Source organism: Armigeres subalbatus, chromosome 2, assembly GCF_024139115.2.
Source record: "Armigeres subalbatus isolate Guangzhou_Male chromosome 2, GZ_Asu_2, whole genome shotgun sequence".
Lineage (NCBI taxonomy): Eukaryota > Metazoa > Arthropoda > Insecta > Diptera > Culicidae > Armigeres > Armigeres subalbatus.
The window spans coordinates 288,681,192-288,694,150 of NC_085140.1; the positions used below are offsets into that span (position 1 = coordinate 288,681,192).

General features: G+C 39.1%; 1 protein-coding gene across 1 annotated transcript in view; it reads left to right on the top strand.

Annotated features, from left to right (window-relative positions):
* Window positions 1-3,809: 3,809 nt before the first annotated feature.
* The window catches only part of LOC134212372 (F-box/LRR-repeat protein 20), a 34,316-nt gene continuing 25,166 nt past the window's right edge, over window positions 3,810-12,959 (top strand). The window contains exon 1 of the mRNA XM_062690149.1: window positions 3,810-4,491. Coding sequence (XP_062546133.1) covers window positions 4,441-4,491 — 51 coding nt within the window. The 5' untranslated portion in view covers window positions 3,810-4,440. The remainder of the gene's footprint in view (window positions 4,492-12,959) is intronic.

A 12,959-nucleotide genomic window follows, 5' to 3' on the forward strand; every position in this document is an offset into this window, starting at 1 on the left:
CTCTCCAGCTTGGCATCCAACATCGACATTCGAAGTTTCAGCAAGCTCCTCTTGAGGTCCTTACTGATATTATGCTTCGATGACGCAAAGTCGACGATGGCGTCCAGCTGTTCCGTCGCCACCTCGAAGGCCGAAAGCCCATCGCGTTTGCGGTTCATCGCCTCCACAAGCCAGGGGCCGTCAATAACCTCTACCGGCGTTTTTTCTAGCCGAGATGAAGGTTAAGTGACCCACGCTGGCGCTGCGCACTGAGCTGCCAACTATTGCCTCTGGCCTCCTCTTGCATACAAACAACCCACCTCTTGCAAAGGGGTTATCGCCTACACTACTACCACTAATTGAAGAATTGACTTGGTTTTCCATTTTGGTCCCACGAGTTGCTCGGGAAAAGAGTTCCACCACGCCAGAGCCCAGCATGACGCGGTAAGGGACAATTACTGTGGAGGGTGCCCAGGTACCCCACAAGCTCCGTTAGAGGCCTAGCTCATTATTTCACCCCCCTGGCCATGCATCCCCTCGGCACGGGTCGCTTAACGCCTTTGGATTAGGGGTTAGGGACGATGGTCCCTTTGGTCGCACCCCCTCACTCTAGCTGATGTCAGAAGGACAACAGTGCCCAGGCTGCATTACCAGCTAAGTACAAAACCCTTAGCTGGCGGTCGATTGTCATCGGAAGACCCGTGGAAGCGTGAGATTGGAACTTGTGAGGACCAGAGCTGTGTAGGTCGCTCCTACCCAGATGTCAACTCACCATTTCGTAGCCCTGTTTGTGTGTGTGCGCGCGCGCGTGTGTGTGTGTGTGTGTGTGTGTGGGTTACAAGGGTTAAAGGCCATCAAAAATCTGCGCGACAGACACCTCGAGCATCCACACTATGCTCGAAGGCGAACAGGGATGGGCTCCTCCCGACCTGCTAAAAATGTGCCTCCCGGATAAACCGGGTCCCTTATCCTCCTTGCCTCGATCCCCCAGGACCACTGGATGCTGCGACTGCCTTGGGGGGGCTGTGGTCATGCACTTCTTCTAAAATTCCGGCCCCTAAGCTTAGGCTAGTTCGCCGACTGGCTTGCTGAGATCCACTGCTACGTTGTCTCGATCCCTCGGCGGTTGTGCCACAAACTTCCTCACTCGAATCCTCCTGACTTCCCCCGGCGTCGAGGGTGGTCCACCAGTTCCGGTGAAGGAAACTTCCGCACTGATGGTGCCCCGACTACCGGCGGCTATTGCAGGGGACGCTTTCGCGCATTGCGCCGTCTTCGTCTTCGGGTTGCAGAGGTGGTCCGACAGTTCCGGTGGTGGATAACGTCCGCACTGGCGGTGCCCTACATACCCGAAGCACTTCCTTCTTCTTTCTTCTTTCTTCAGCAGGTTGGCAATTCGAGTGCCGAGGTCGGTCCAACGATTCCGGTTGGCAGCAGTGTTGGTAAAAACTCAAAATCTCAAAACTCATGGATGATTCAAATCAAGCGTGAGTTGAAACGCACCCAACTCAGCACCTAAAAACTCATGGATGAGTTGAATCATCCATTTGAATCATCGTTGGTTTTCTTTTGTTCTCCTTCGTTAAAAACAGTGAATTGGCGTTTGTCGCATAAATATTAGACACTCTTCCATGTATAAGCAATAAATTGCCCCCAAATTGATTTCAAATACGTTTTTAAACCAAAATGATTTTTTGGCAAATGAGTGAAATGATGCGTTTTAGCATGAAAAATTCAAGCGTGATGCATTCCTTTAAAATCGCAGATGATTTCCTTCGTACGGGAGCGCTCGTTGATTGAGATTTATGAGTGATTTTACCAACACTGGTTGGCAGAAGACTTCCGGTTCGCTGGCGCCCCTACGACCCGAGACCAAACACTGCTCACTGTGCTGGATTTTGCTCCCCGACGCTTACTTGCTGGTCCCTTCTCCATCGACGCTGCAGCTCTGACATTATTTGTGTCACGACTCTGGTTACCGCATGCCACGTACCTTCATCGCGACACATTCGCTCTGCGATGTTGTCCGCCCTTATGGCAGGCATTCTCCTACGTGCCTCCGCAATTTCGGTGGTGCGTTAGTGAATATTAGTAGAAAATAGAGTGTAGTTGTTAGTAACGTATGCTAAACGGATTTCGATCAAAGTAAAACCCAAAGTAAGCTTGTCAACAATCTCGGCATCCGTCTTTTTAAATCAATCAAACCGAATAGACATCAAACTGAAAACGACCCTGAATTATGTTTCATCCGGTACAGATTATATACCTAGATTCTAAAACGCAATAAACTATAATACAAACTATATTATAATTCAATTATGGAACCTTACACAGGGGGCATAGGCCAGCATGCAAATACAGAAATCGATGTTCAATTATTGATTTAATGTCTCAGTCTCTCAGTAATTTTATGACTAGACAGAGTTAAAAAATAGAGGTAATAAACTTAGCTTATTACCTCTATTAGTTAAGACGAACTTATGAAGGAAGTATAACTTATAAGTTTGCGTTTTGCAAAATAAGAATAAAGAGAATAATATTAAGTTCGTGTTCTAACCATAGAAATCAGTTTGCTACAATCATTGGTAATAACGGTGAAAAAAAAATATATGGTAAATTTCCTTAATCATTATTTCATATCTTTTTGTCATATTAGCTTTATTCGACCAGTAAGAGTAAAATCAGCAGTGATTCAAATCGTTCGGGGCTGTCAGTTTGAATATGAATCTGAAACATTGAATTTCCCAGCAGCTGTTCTAGATTCAGTTTTTATACCAGTCAACTGTCAAAGAAATAAAACTGGTATAACGCTCCGTTCTATTTTCTGCAGATTTGAACCACGATTGAATCACGAGATTCAAATATTTTTCAATTGTTTTGGTGTATGGATGCGTCATTTTATCTACGGATCAATCCACTTTTGCAATTCCGACGCCTTTCTTGGCAGTAACATAATGATTTCAATTAATTGAAAATTTGAAAAACATGAATAGAACACTGCTGGGGAAACCAGCGAGTTTGTTCTATTTTGCTCCAGATGCAAACTAGAATAGTGGTCGAAAATTTAGAATCAAACTGAATCACTCCTGATTTCACCCTAAAACAACACTGAACAGCTGATTGATAATAATGAATTAGTTGTGTTGGTCTAAAGTGAGCTTGTATTGAGTTTTCATTCCAGATGTAGATTCAATTCATTCATCGCAAAACATGTACTCACGCTCACTCAAATAAACGATCACTCAGTTTCTGAATGAAGTGTGTCAGCACATAATGTTAGGCTTAGGGATTAAACATTACCTACACAGTGTTTATGGTGTTTAGGTATAGAATGGAGAATCCTTATCTTTTGAGAATGTTTGATTATACCTAAAAACTAGTTCACGATAACTAAATATTTGAAATTTAGATTAACTGGAAAAATACGAAATACGAAACATATAATTTAATACTGGTTTCATGTGATTTTATACAGAAAATGAGTATAAAAATTGACGTTGATCCTTATAAAATCTTATAAAACCTAGAACAATTAGTTATGTATAGTAATCCTTTTGATGTCTACATTTTGATTTTTTTATTCTAATAAATCAATTGCAAATAACCTACTGGTTATCAATTGAATCATAAGAAAGGATGAATGAACAAACAAAGGATTTATGAATGAATATCGAGAACTCAATTTTCTATGTAAAAGCTTGAATACCACTGAAAGCTGGGGAGCATAAATCAGTTACCTCTCCTGTAGTAGCCCTGATGTCTATATATGCCGACAGTGTTGGTAAGCAACTTTGGATGTTTTTGTTATTGAGTTGGGTGGGTTCTCGCAAATTGACAGCCCGACTGGCCAGTAGCTTGGTTCCGTTCTCGTAGTGAAACGAAGTGCGAAGTGCTCTGGGTTCAAATTCTCGAGCTGGTGGGTAATGATGGTGATGGTATTCGTGAATAACAGCAGTTATATATTGGCAGCAGAGCAACAACAAAAAAGAAAATAAGCGGAGAGAAGAGAAAATATAAAAAAATAAACTTCGCCATATTGAATTGTGAGAACCTGTGATAGGTTTAAATTTTCCTGTCAGAATAAAGAATAGGTTTTTACTTCCCGATGGGATTGGTGGGGTGCCAATAGTGAAAGCTCAACAGAACCACGCAGTTTCGGAAATTCCACAATGAAATTAATCAATTGATTGAATGCTGAAAAGCTGAAAGTGCAAACAAAATTGTGGAACCATTGCTGTACGTCATAAAATTTTATGAACATCAAAGGAAGATTTGCAGTGAATTAGTGTCTGATAGAATTTCATCTTGAGGAATTGCGACACAAAGAACGTGTCAGAAGAAGAAGCTTTTTCTGTGAAATCTAAGCTGGAGCGCTGGGGTGTAGACGACTCCAAAATCATTCAGAAACGCCGTTCTGGCCGCCGATCTACGAAAAGGGTAAAGGCGCAGCAGCGAGGTAATATGAAAAGTGCAGACAAAATGAGCCAAGCAGTATCCAGAAATAGATTCGAGGTTAGTGGCGAAAAATGCTTAATTTGTAGAATACCATTCAACTTCTATGAAATATTTAGGCCCATTTCTGTCCAGAGATCATTAACCCCAGACCTACACCCAACCCCTCATTTCAATCCAGACGTAATAATAAGAACAAAGTGTTTCTCCCCCAGAAGAACAAAGAAACTTGTTGGTATCGCGTCAATATATTTCCCAGGAACGACATTGTGTCGAACTTCCGGTCCAGATTGAGTAATAGTTTCTTTATTCAACTCCCTCATATTCCTTCTCGAAGGATGTTGCTGTTCTACGACGCAATATTCAGGTACCACTATTAGCTACTTCGCTTCCAGCTTCTTCCTCTTGGTCCGTATTCCATTAAGCTCCCCTCTTTTACTTTCGCATTAGGGTGTAGCAAAAATCTCTGGTGATAAAGTGTTGAGGCAATTACTTACGCCGGCAGTATGATGTGCTTCTACACAGCTTTCAAATTGTGTTATATTAAAAACTATTGCCACTGAAAACTACGTACAAATAATTCATTATGGCAGAAATCTGGAAAAGTGACGTATGCGCGAAATTACAACATACAGGTTTCCATTTCGCTGTTAAAGAGTAGGACGATGTGTTGTCTTCTTTAACACTAACATCGCAAAATAGCGTATACGTCACGTCCTCACATAATTGTATTCAATTTTATTTAAAATCAAATTGACCTACATGGAGGTGTTTAGAGAATCTGTGCTCAAGTCATATTACTTTCTCATTCATTTGAAATTTCTTACTGAAATTTAAGTACATTGGATCCCCCTTGTAAGTAGGTTTTTGAGGGGTGCCCTAATGCGTATACATTGGTATAGTCATGAGTAAAAAAAATCAGAAGAAGTAAAACGCGGTAATTTTCATTACCAGTTACTGCCACACTTCGTAAGCTCATCATGTTATTTGTTATTGACCTGGCATTCTGGCTGGTTGTGCATGCACCAATAATTGACTCTTTTTTCAGCTTTTGAGCTTTGTTACTTATTCTAATTGGTAGCATCACTCTGTTTAAGTACGAATTATTACTCGCTCGCATGGAATATTTCTGTTTCGTGGACAAAGTTCTCGGCTTGGTTTGATTGCAGAACTGTTAGTTTTAGTCGAGGCTTACATTTGCTACGGTTGATTCGGTTTGTTTCTCCATACCAAACATAATAGCAGCTTATGCTAGTATATACATACATATAATGGATTCATAGATAAATAATTATATATCTGTAATGTTTGTCTTCGAAATGCAATGATAATAAGTTATATTTTGAATGATCTAACTTAATCTAACTGAAATACCGACAAACAATAAAAAAATATCATGAGCTTTTTCATTATCTATCACAGCGGTTCTCAACCTGGAGTACATGTACCCCTGGGGTTCCTTGACTGGTCTCATGGGGTATTGAACTTTGATAGAAATGATAAAAAATTCTTCGAATATCAACCTTAATACTTTTATAATAGTACAGGAAATTATTTTTAATTTGAGACACTACAAGTTTAATGCTTCCATAGAGCATTTCGTTTTTTTTAAGGAATCACTAGACAACGGGACCAGTATGCAACCGTCTATTGGCACCCCGAAAACTTTTTTCTTACGAAACAGTTTGCGACTGAGGTAGAAATCGAACCCACACTCCGCAGCACAATGCGATTGAATGCCTGTCGACAACAACCACACAGCCATGGAGCCCCCATAATGAGCTTGTTGGATAATTAATAGAGCAGAGAGCTAACTCCCGTTGTAGTTGGTACTGCTGTTTTTTTTCAAATCTTGTTATTTATTATTATGGGTTATTCAGAATCGGTAATCCAAAATACCCTTCCATTTTCTCAAATTTGTTTTACAAAAATCTTTGTACGTTCATGGAAGTTTTTCTTTCATTCCAATATTCGATATTTCGTTGTTGAATGAACATGTTTGCGATTTTAACAGGTACATCCAATCAGTTTTTTACGTGATATATATGCGCCGTTAAATACATATAATGTTCAGTACATTCAAAGTTAATTGCCTATATGCCGGGTATTAAGCCACCCGGTGTGGAAATTAATTACTATGTCTGAAACTTGATTATGCATATGTACAACATGTGATAGATTTAGTTCGAAAAAGGTATTGGGGGGTAACCGCCCCTTCGGTGGGGTTTGATCCCACGACCCCAGTTCGCATGACAGGTGCTTTCCCTTTTAAGCTACGAAGGACGTACGTCGTCCACCGCAGCTTAGCGGGTACTGATGAAACCAAATTCCCAGCACCAGATACCACTTACCAGCCGATCTCTCGCAATACATTTTCAGACTAACTCTCTCAAATGTATTTTTGTACACATGTCAACCAAGTAGGATGAGTATTTAGTATTGTTCGGCTCCTACACACTTGCTTCATAAGCAACGGCGCTCAATGAAGTAGGGTTGTGTGAGGTTGTGCCAGTTTGGTCGTCAGATCCCAACCCGACCACAGTAGTAACATATAATGTTGTCAAAGTCATGTTTTGTATATGTTATTACTAGGCGAATCTGTCCGATCTCACTCGGATTTTAAATTTGATCTGTGAATAATTCAGTTGATTCCAGCGTCGCACTATAGATCGATTTCAGTTCGAGCTTGTTGGCTTTGTTCTAAACTCATGAAACCGTTGCATTTTGACAATTTTCCACGTCAAATTGATCAACTCTTAGTATTACCACAAACACAGCTGATCCCAAGACGAATCGACGAATAGTGAGAAAAGCGTACAAATTGGTCAACCCGTTCGTGAGTTATATTGCCTCAAAGAAAATGTAAACTTATTTTAATATAAAGAAAAAGAAAGAAAAAACCCAAATTAATCCACCTAGCGTTGGTGGTGCCTTCCTCGCGCATTATAAATAAGTAAAACATATGGGAGAGGTCAAATTTGCACTTTAGGAGGATATAGATTTTACTTTTTCCCTCAATTTATGTCTATTTGCTGTCATTTGAGTACATCGCAGCGGTTTCTGTAGAAATGTTTTTTTTCCGATTTTGAATTTTTTTTCCAAGGAGGGACCCTTAGCAAAAAAACAATGTTTTTTGAATAACTTTCGAACGCAATGGCCGATCGAACCAATTTTCAAAAGGAAACAACAAGACCACAATCTGCGTTGATTGCAACTTGTTGTGAGCAAATCAGATAATGCTAAGTACCAAAAAGTGTGTCTCACATTTTTGTACACACACATACAGACATCACCTCAATTCGTCGAGCTGAGTCGATTGGTATATAACACTATGGGTCTCCGAGCCTTCTATCAAAAGTTCGGTTTTGGAGTGATCTTATAGCCTTTATGTATACTTATGTATACTATACGTAGGACGAAATATGTTACAAATAACGCACACTATTCATCTAAAAAAATGTCCAAACAAAATGTATCGGATCCGCCTCGGGATCCGCAATATACGTGGCAGGGAAAAGAAGAAATAAGGTTAATCCCGCCGCATCAGAACGGCAATAATTCTGCTGTATTGTGTTCGAGGCTTTCGGGGCCGAACGCCGTCGGTAAAGCAGCTAAATCCTCTATGGATTTTTTGAAAAACTCGACGAAACAATGCTAGAGATGGCTAAAGATTGATCTAAGGCTCATGAGCAGTGTTGTAAAATGTCATTTGCATTCGTTTGTATAATTTTCCCAGAACTTTTTCCAGAAGGTAGCTATCAATTCATGATAGCGAACTTATAGCGCTTAAATGTGCCTACAACTTTGTCTAACAAGACATTGCTGTAAATATGTAATCTGGGGCGTGGGAGGTAAAATGTCATTCAAATGACATTATGTCAAATGACACGTGACATTTTGGACAGTTTTTACTCTCCAGCCTCAGATGTTATATTTAGAGTAATGTACCCTTGGACAAAAATATAGCCCTACTCAAGCGTTATGAGTACATCTAAAATTATGGAATAAATTTGGCTTCTAAAGAAAGTTATGAACAAATTAGTCAAATGACATGCAGATGACATTTTACAAGCCTGCTCATGAGACATACAACGTCCCTTAGCATAAGCCATTTCCTTTGTAGAAGATTTTACGAAAAAATAAGCTTATGTTCAAGCTAAAGCGATTTAGCTTTGTACTTACCATTAACATAATCGATTCAAACATTCCGGTCAATGCGGTTCTACGTGGTTTTACCTAATGTGAATTGAACAAATGAAATTCAACTTTTATTAACTTGTTCTCAACGAAACATTGTGCCATGACTTACCTCAAAAAATAAATAGTCCAGCAATTAAACAATTAAAAATGGTAGTATTTAGACCCCTGTGATGAAATCATCAACGATGTTGGTCCAGCTGCTATGTTCAACTCGCAAAGGTTTATGAAAAATGGCGTCATGATGGACTACCACCAGTTCCATTATAAAACATATCGAGGAAAGTTCAGTTAATCATCAAATGCATTGCGTTGTGGGGCAAGCTCAAATCGTTTAGCGCTTATTTTCAGAATGAATTTCTGATGGTTTCGCATCATACGATACGAAGCTGATAGGTAATTCGTAACCCGTATGAAAATCATCCGCTGCTCGGCTGATTGATGTTTTGAAATCAGCATATTTTGTCATACGCTTTGATTCGTCATAGGTTTTTCGGTATGACTTTTTCATTATACCGACAGGGGTAATGACAAATCAGTCAATTCAAGGAGGATGAATTGGTTCAGTGTACGATTTCTGTTCACCGCTGGATTGTTTTAGTGTAATAGCAAATTTATCACATTCGCCACACGTGTCCATTTTAGGCTATCTAAAACTAATGTTCATTTTTTCGCATACAGGCCATGCATCTTCATCACTGATAGATCAGAATTTAAATTAAGCTTCGACGACTTTTCTCGAGTATAATGAGAAGAATAAGCCGGAAACGAACGAATGTGCTCGGAAACGTATTCGCCATCCTCGTCAGAAAGAGTTTTGTGCTTCCCATTCTGCGATCGCAAGTCATCCGCTGTGATTCATCGGCCGATCAACTCTTTTTCCTCCAACAGACGGACCTTTTTGTACTTAACATCAAAAGTTGACAAAAACATGTCCTTGCAAACACGAACCCGTCCGGAAATACGATCGCGAAATTAAACGCCTTGAATTTAAAACCTGCGAAGAAATACAAAACACATTTTGCATAGATATCAAAATGGATATCAAGCTGATTTGGAAAACATTTGTTATTATCTCGATAAAAAGTATACTAATAGCACCTAATAACTTTAACAGGGTGTCTACTACCTGTAAAAACCTGGAAAACACCTGGAGTTATCAGGAAGTTCCTGACATAATCCGAGAAATTTCAATACCCGGTGATCATGAGTGAAATTCTCTCAAAAGAAATCCTTAAAAATATTTGAATAAATATACCAATCAAATCTATTGAAAATGTAGTGAACGTTAATGGATTGTTGTTCCGCAAAAAAACGTTTTGTCATCTTCTAAAAAAATCCTGGAGAATTTCCGAAGTTATTCTTGGTAAAATTCATTCGGGAAATCAATCAGAGATTGCTTTGTAAATTCTTTTGAGTATTCCCTCGGAATTTTTTCTGGAATATATTAAAAAATACTAAATTAGTAAGAATTTTTCAAAGCAATTCCTGGAGGAACTTTCGAAAGAATTTCGGGATCAGTTTTCCAAGGATTTATTCAAAGAAATCACTAAAAGAGTGTCCATAAGAATGATAAGCAATTTTCTAAATTATTTCTGGAGGAATTTCCAAGATAAAAACCGAAAAGAATTCCCGGAGGAATTTCAAAACGAATTTCCGGACGATTTTTCGTATGATTTCTTTAAGAAATTCCCGAAAGGGAACCTTAAGGGATTTTCAAAAAAAAAGTGTAGAGTGATTTGTGAAAGATTTTTGCTAAAGGAATTCTTGAAAAAATAGCCGAAGGATTCCCGAATAGATTTTTCATAGGAGTTTCTGAAGGTATTCTCAAAGTATTTCCAAAGAATTCCTAAAAGCAAAATATCCGGTTTTTCTTAAGATACTTCTGAATGAGTTCCTAAAAAATCCCAAGGAATTTTTGAAAAATTTCAGAAGGTTTTTACAGTAAAGCAGTAATAGAACGCTAGTGGCGCTGTAACCATTGAAATTATTCTGCCAAAATATGCTTCAATAAGCTTAATAGCCTATTCAGATAACGATTAGATTATTTATCGTAATAAATATCGTGTTAAAGCGGAGAAAGAAAATTGAATGTATGGGGATGGTATCAGGGTGTTGTTTATTATGATATTTATGATCATAAATGGCGTAATCTGAATATGCTATAACTTGGTCGTTTGACACTTATAGTACCGGTACCTTGGCTGCTAGGTCCAAGCAAACTAGATGTTGGTCACAAACTAGAACAAACTAGATGTTTTGTCACGCGAACCGGTACCGGTATAAGGACATTAGGCATGAGTACGTTAGGCATGAAGGATGTTAAGCATAAAATGCCCCAAAAACAGCCCACGACATAAAGAAGGTATTATGGCTAACGTCCTTATGCCTCGGTACAACTTTGTTGTACGAGAAAGGCAAAAAGCGTTTTATCAAACCCCATCGTTGGGGGCCACCTATCCGAATCAGTTTTTTCACACTTATATACAAGTGCGATAGTTTTGTTTTCATGGCTTGTTATGATTCGGAGAGGTTTTTGCCTCTCTTTTATCGTTGTTCGTTATCTATTGAGAGATTTCTGCCCTGTTCAAGCCCTGTTCAAGACCTCGCATCTGCGCATTATGCAAGATTTTCCGTTGATTGGTTTTATGCTTCTTAGGGTACCATCAAGATGTGACAGACAATTTCTTCAAAGCCCAGATCTCCACAATTTGCTATAGCTAAAGGTTGTTGTTTACCTAGAATAAAGTAATTTAGTTTATGATGATGATGATACTACCATCTATTGTAGCAAGGCACCTGCCGATAGCACTGGCCATATCTGACAAACGATTTGATCATGATCATACTACTGTTTGTATTTCATCAGACTCCTGTATGAAGGGCCAAAAATGGGTGGGGTGGTTCCATATGCAGAGACACTTATGCGAATCCACGGGATCAATAGAGAATCTCCTTCCAGAAGAAAGTTCGTACATACAGTATTATAATCTAGCCCTCGTTTCCCAGATTGACCCAATAGATGGGGAGAAGAGCCCGCCCTTTATCCACGAGATGTTAACAATAGGAAGTTGGCGATTCCACTCTTCCTATCCAAATCGCTTCAATCGGGTGCCCTGAGGGTTTTTTATGGTACCTATATAATCATTTAGTTTCAATATAATTTGGTAAATATATATAATGGAATTCTCTCACCAAGTTTCAATTCCATGTCCTGGACGAGAAAGGACCTTCCTTCAACGCCAGCTGGTTTTAGATTTATGCCTTCAGAGTTAGAAAACCACTAGCTCTTCAAGAGATATTCTGGTTTAGATCGGGGAATATGCTTCATTCTGGTTCAAAGATCGAGAAATAGACTTCTTGATTTCTGAAAAGATTAAATAAAAAGACGGATGGCAGTATCATACATAATAATATAATTGTTTTGATCAATAGAATAAAGTAATTTAGTTTAGCTCCTAAAAAAAATATTAATAATTAATAAGTCACTGAAAAATATAATGGGTTTTATGTTTATCTTTGAGAAGATCGTTTCATTACTTACCACGATTTTCTTCCATGTTATTTTGCTCATCATCTTCAATCATTAGCGTTAAGTTATGGTACTTCTCGAAATATTCTTCAACTATAAACTCGTTAAATCTCCAATACGCACTTCTTGATCTTCGTCAGATCCAGAATCCAATTTTTCAGAGTTGTTATGTGCAGCCTTGCCATTTGCACTGTCATTAGCCTGATGTGGTTCGATATCATGAGAGCTAGGAGAGCACGTATGAGTTTTTCTAGACTCTGATGAACTGAAGACGTGGACTGACTTTGTCTCGAGTTGGAAATATTGGAAGGCATATCTGGATGACTACTGGATTCATCATAATGCTTTGCGATTTCATCATTTATAACGGTGTGAACTTCGGAGCCCTGCCCGTCACAAGGCACATCGACGATCATTTTCCAAATCGAGATATTTGGTCTCGTTATTTGCAACTAGCATGCTAGCATATTTCGGTAAACATGAGGTTTTAGATACGGGAGACACGTTTTGAGAAAATTGTTCAATAGTACATAGTTCATCTACAGTCTACTGATTTGGATTTGTTGCTGACGTGTCGTACTGTTATAACGATCTTTCTTAATACTGTACGGTTGATACTCACTCAACGTTGCTGTGAAGTTTGTAGTTATCATTTTCGATATTGTGACTCGACGATCGAAGAGACCTGTCACGGGTGTTCGCTTCGACGGAAGCGGACGAAGAATACATACGTTGATGATTATTGCCAGCATAATTACGTGTCAGATCGTTTTTAACATGGAACGATTTGACATCACCA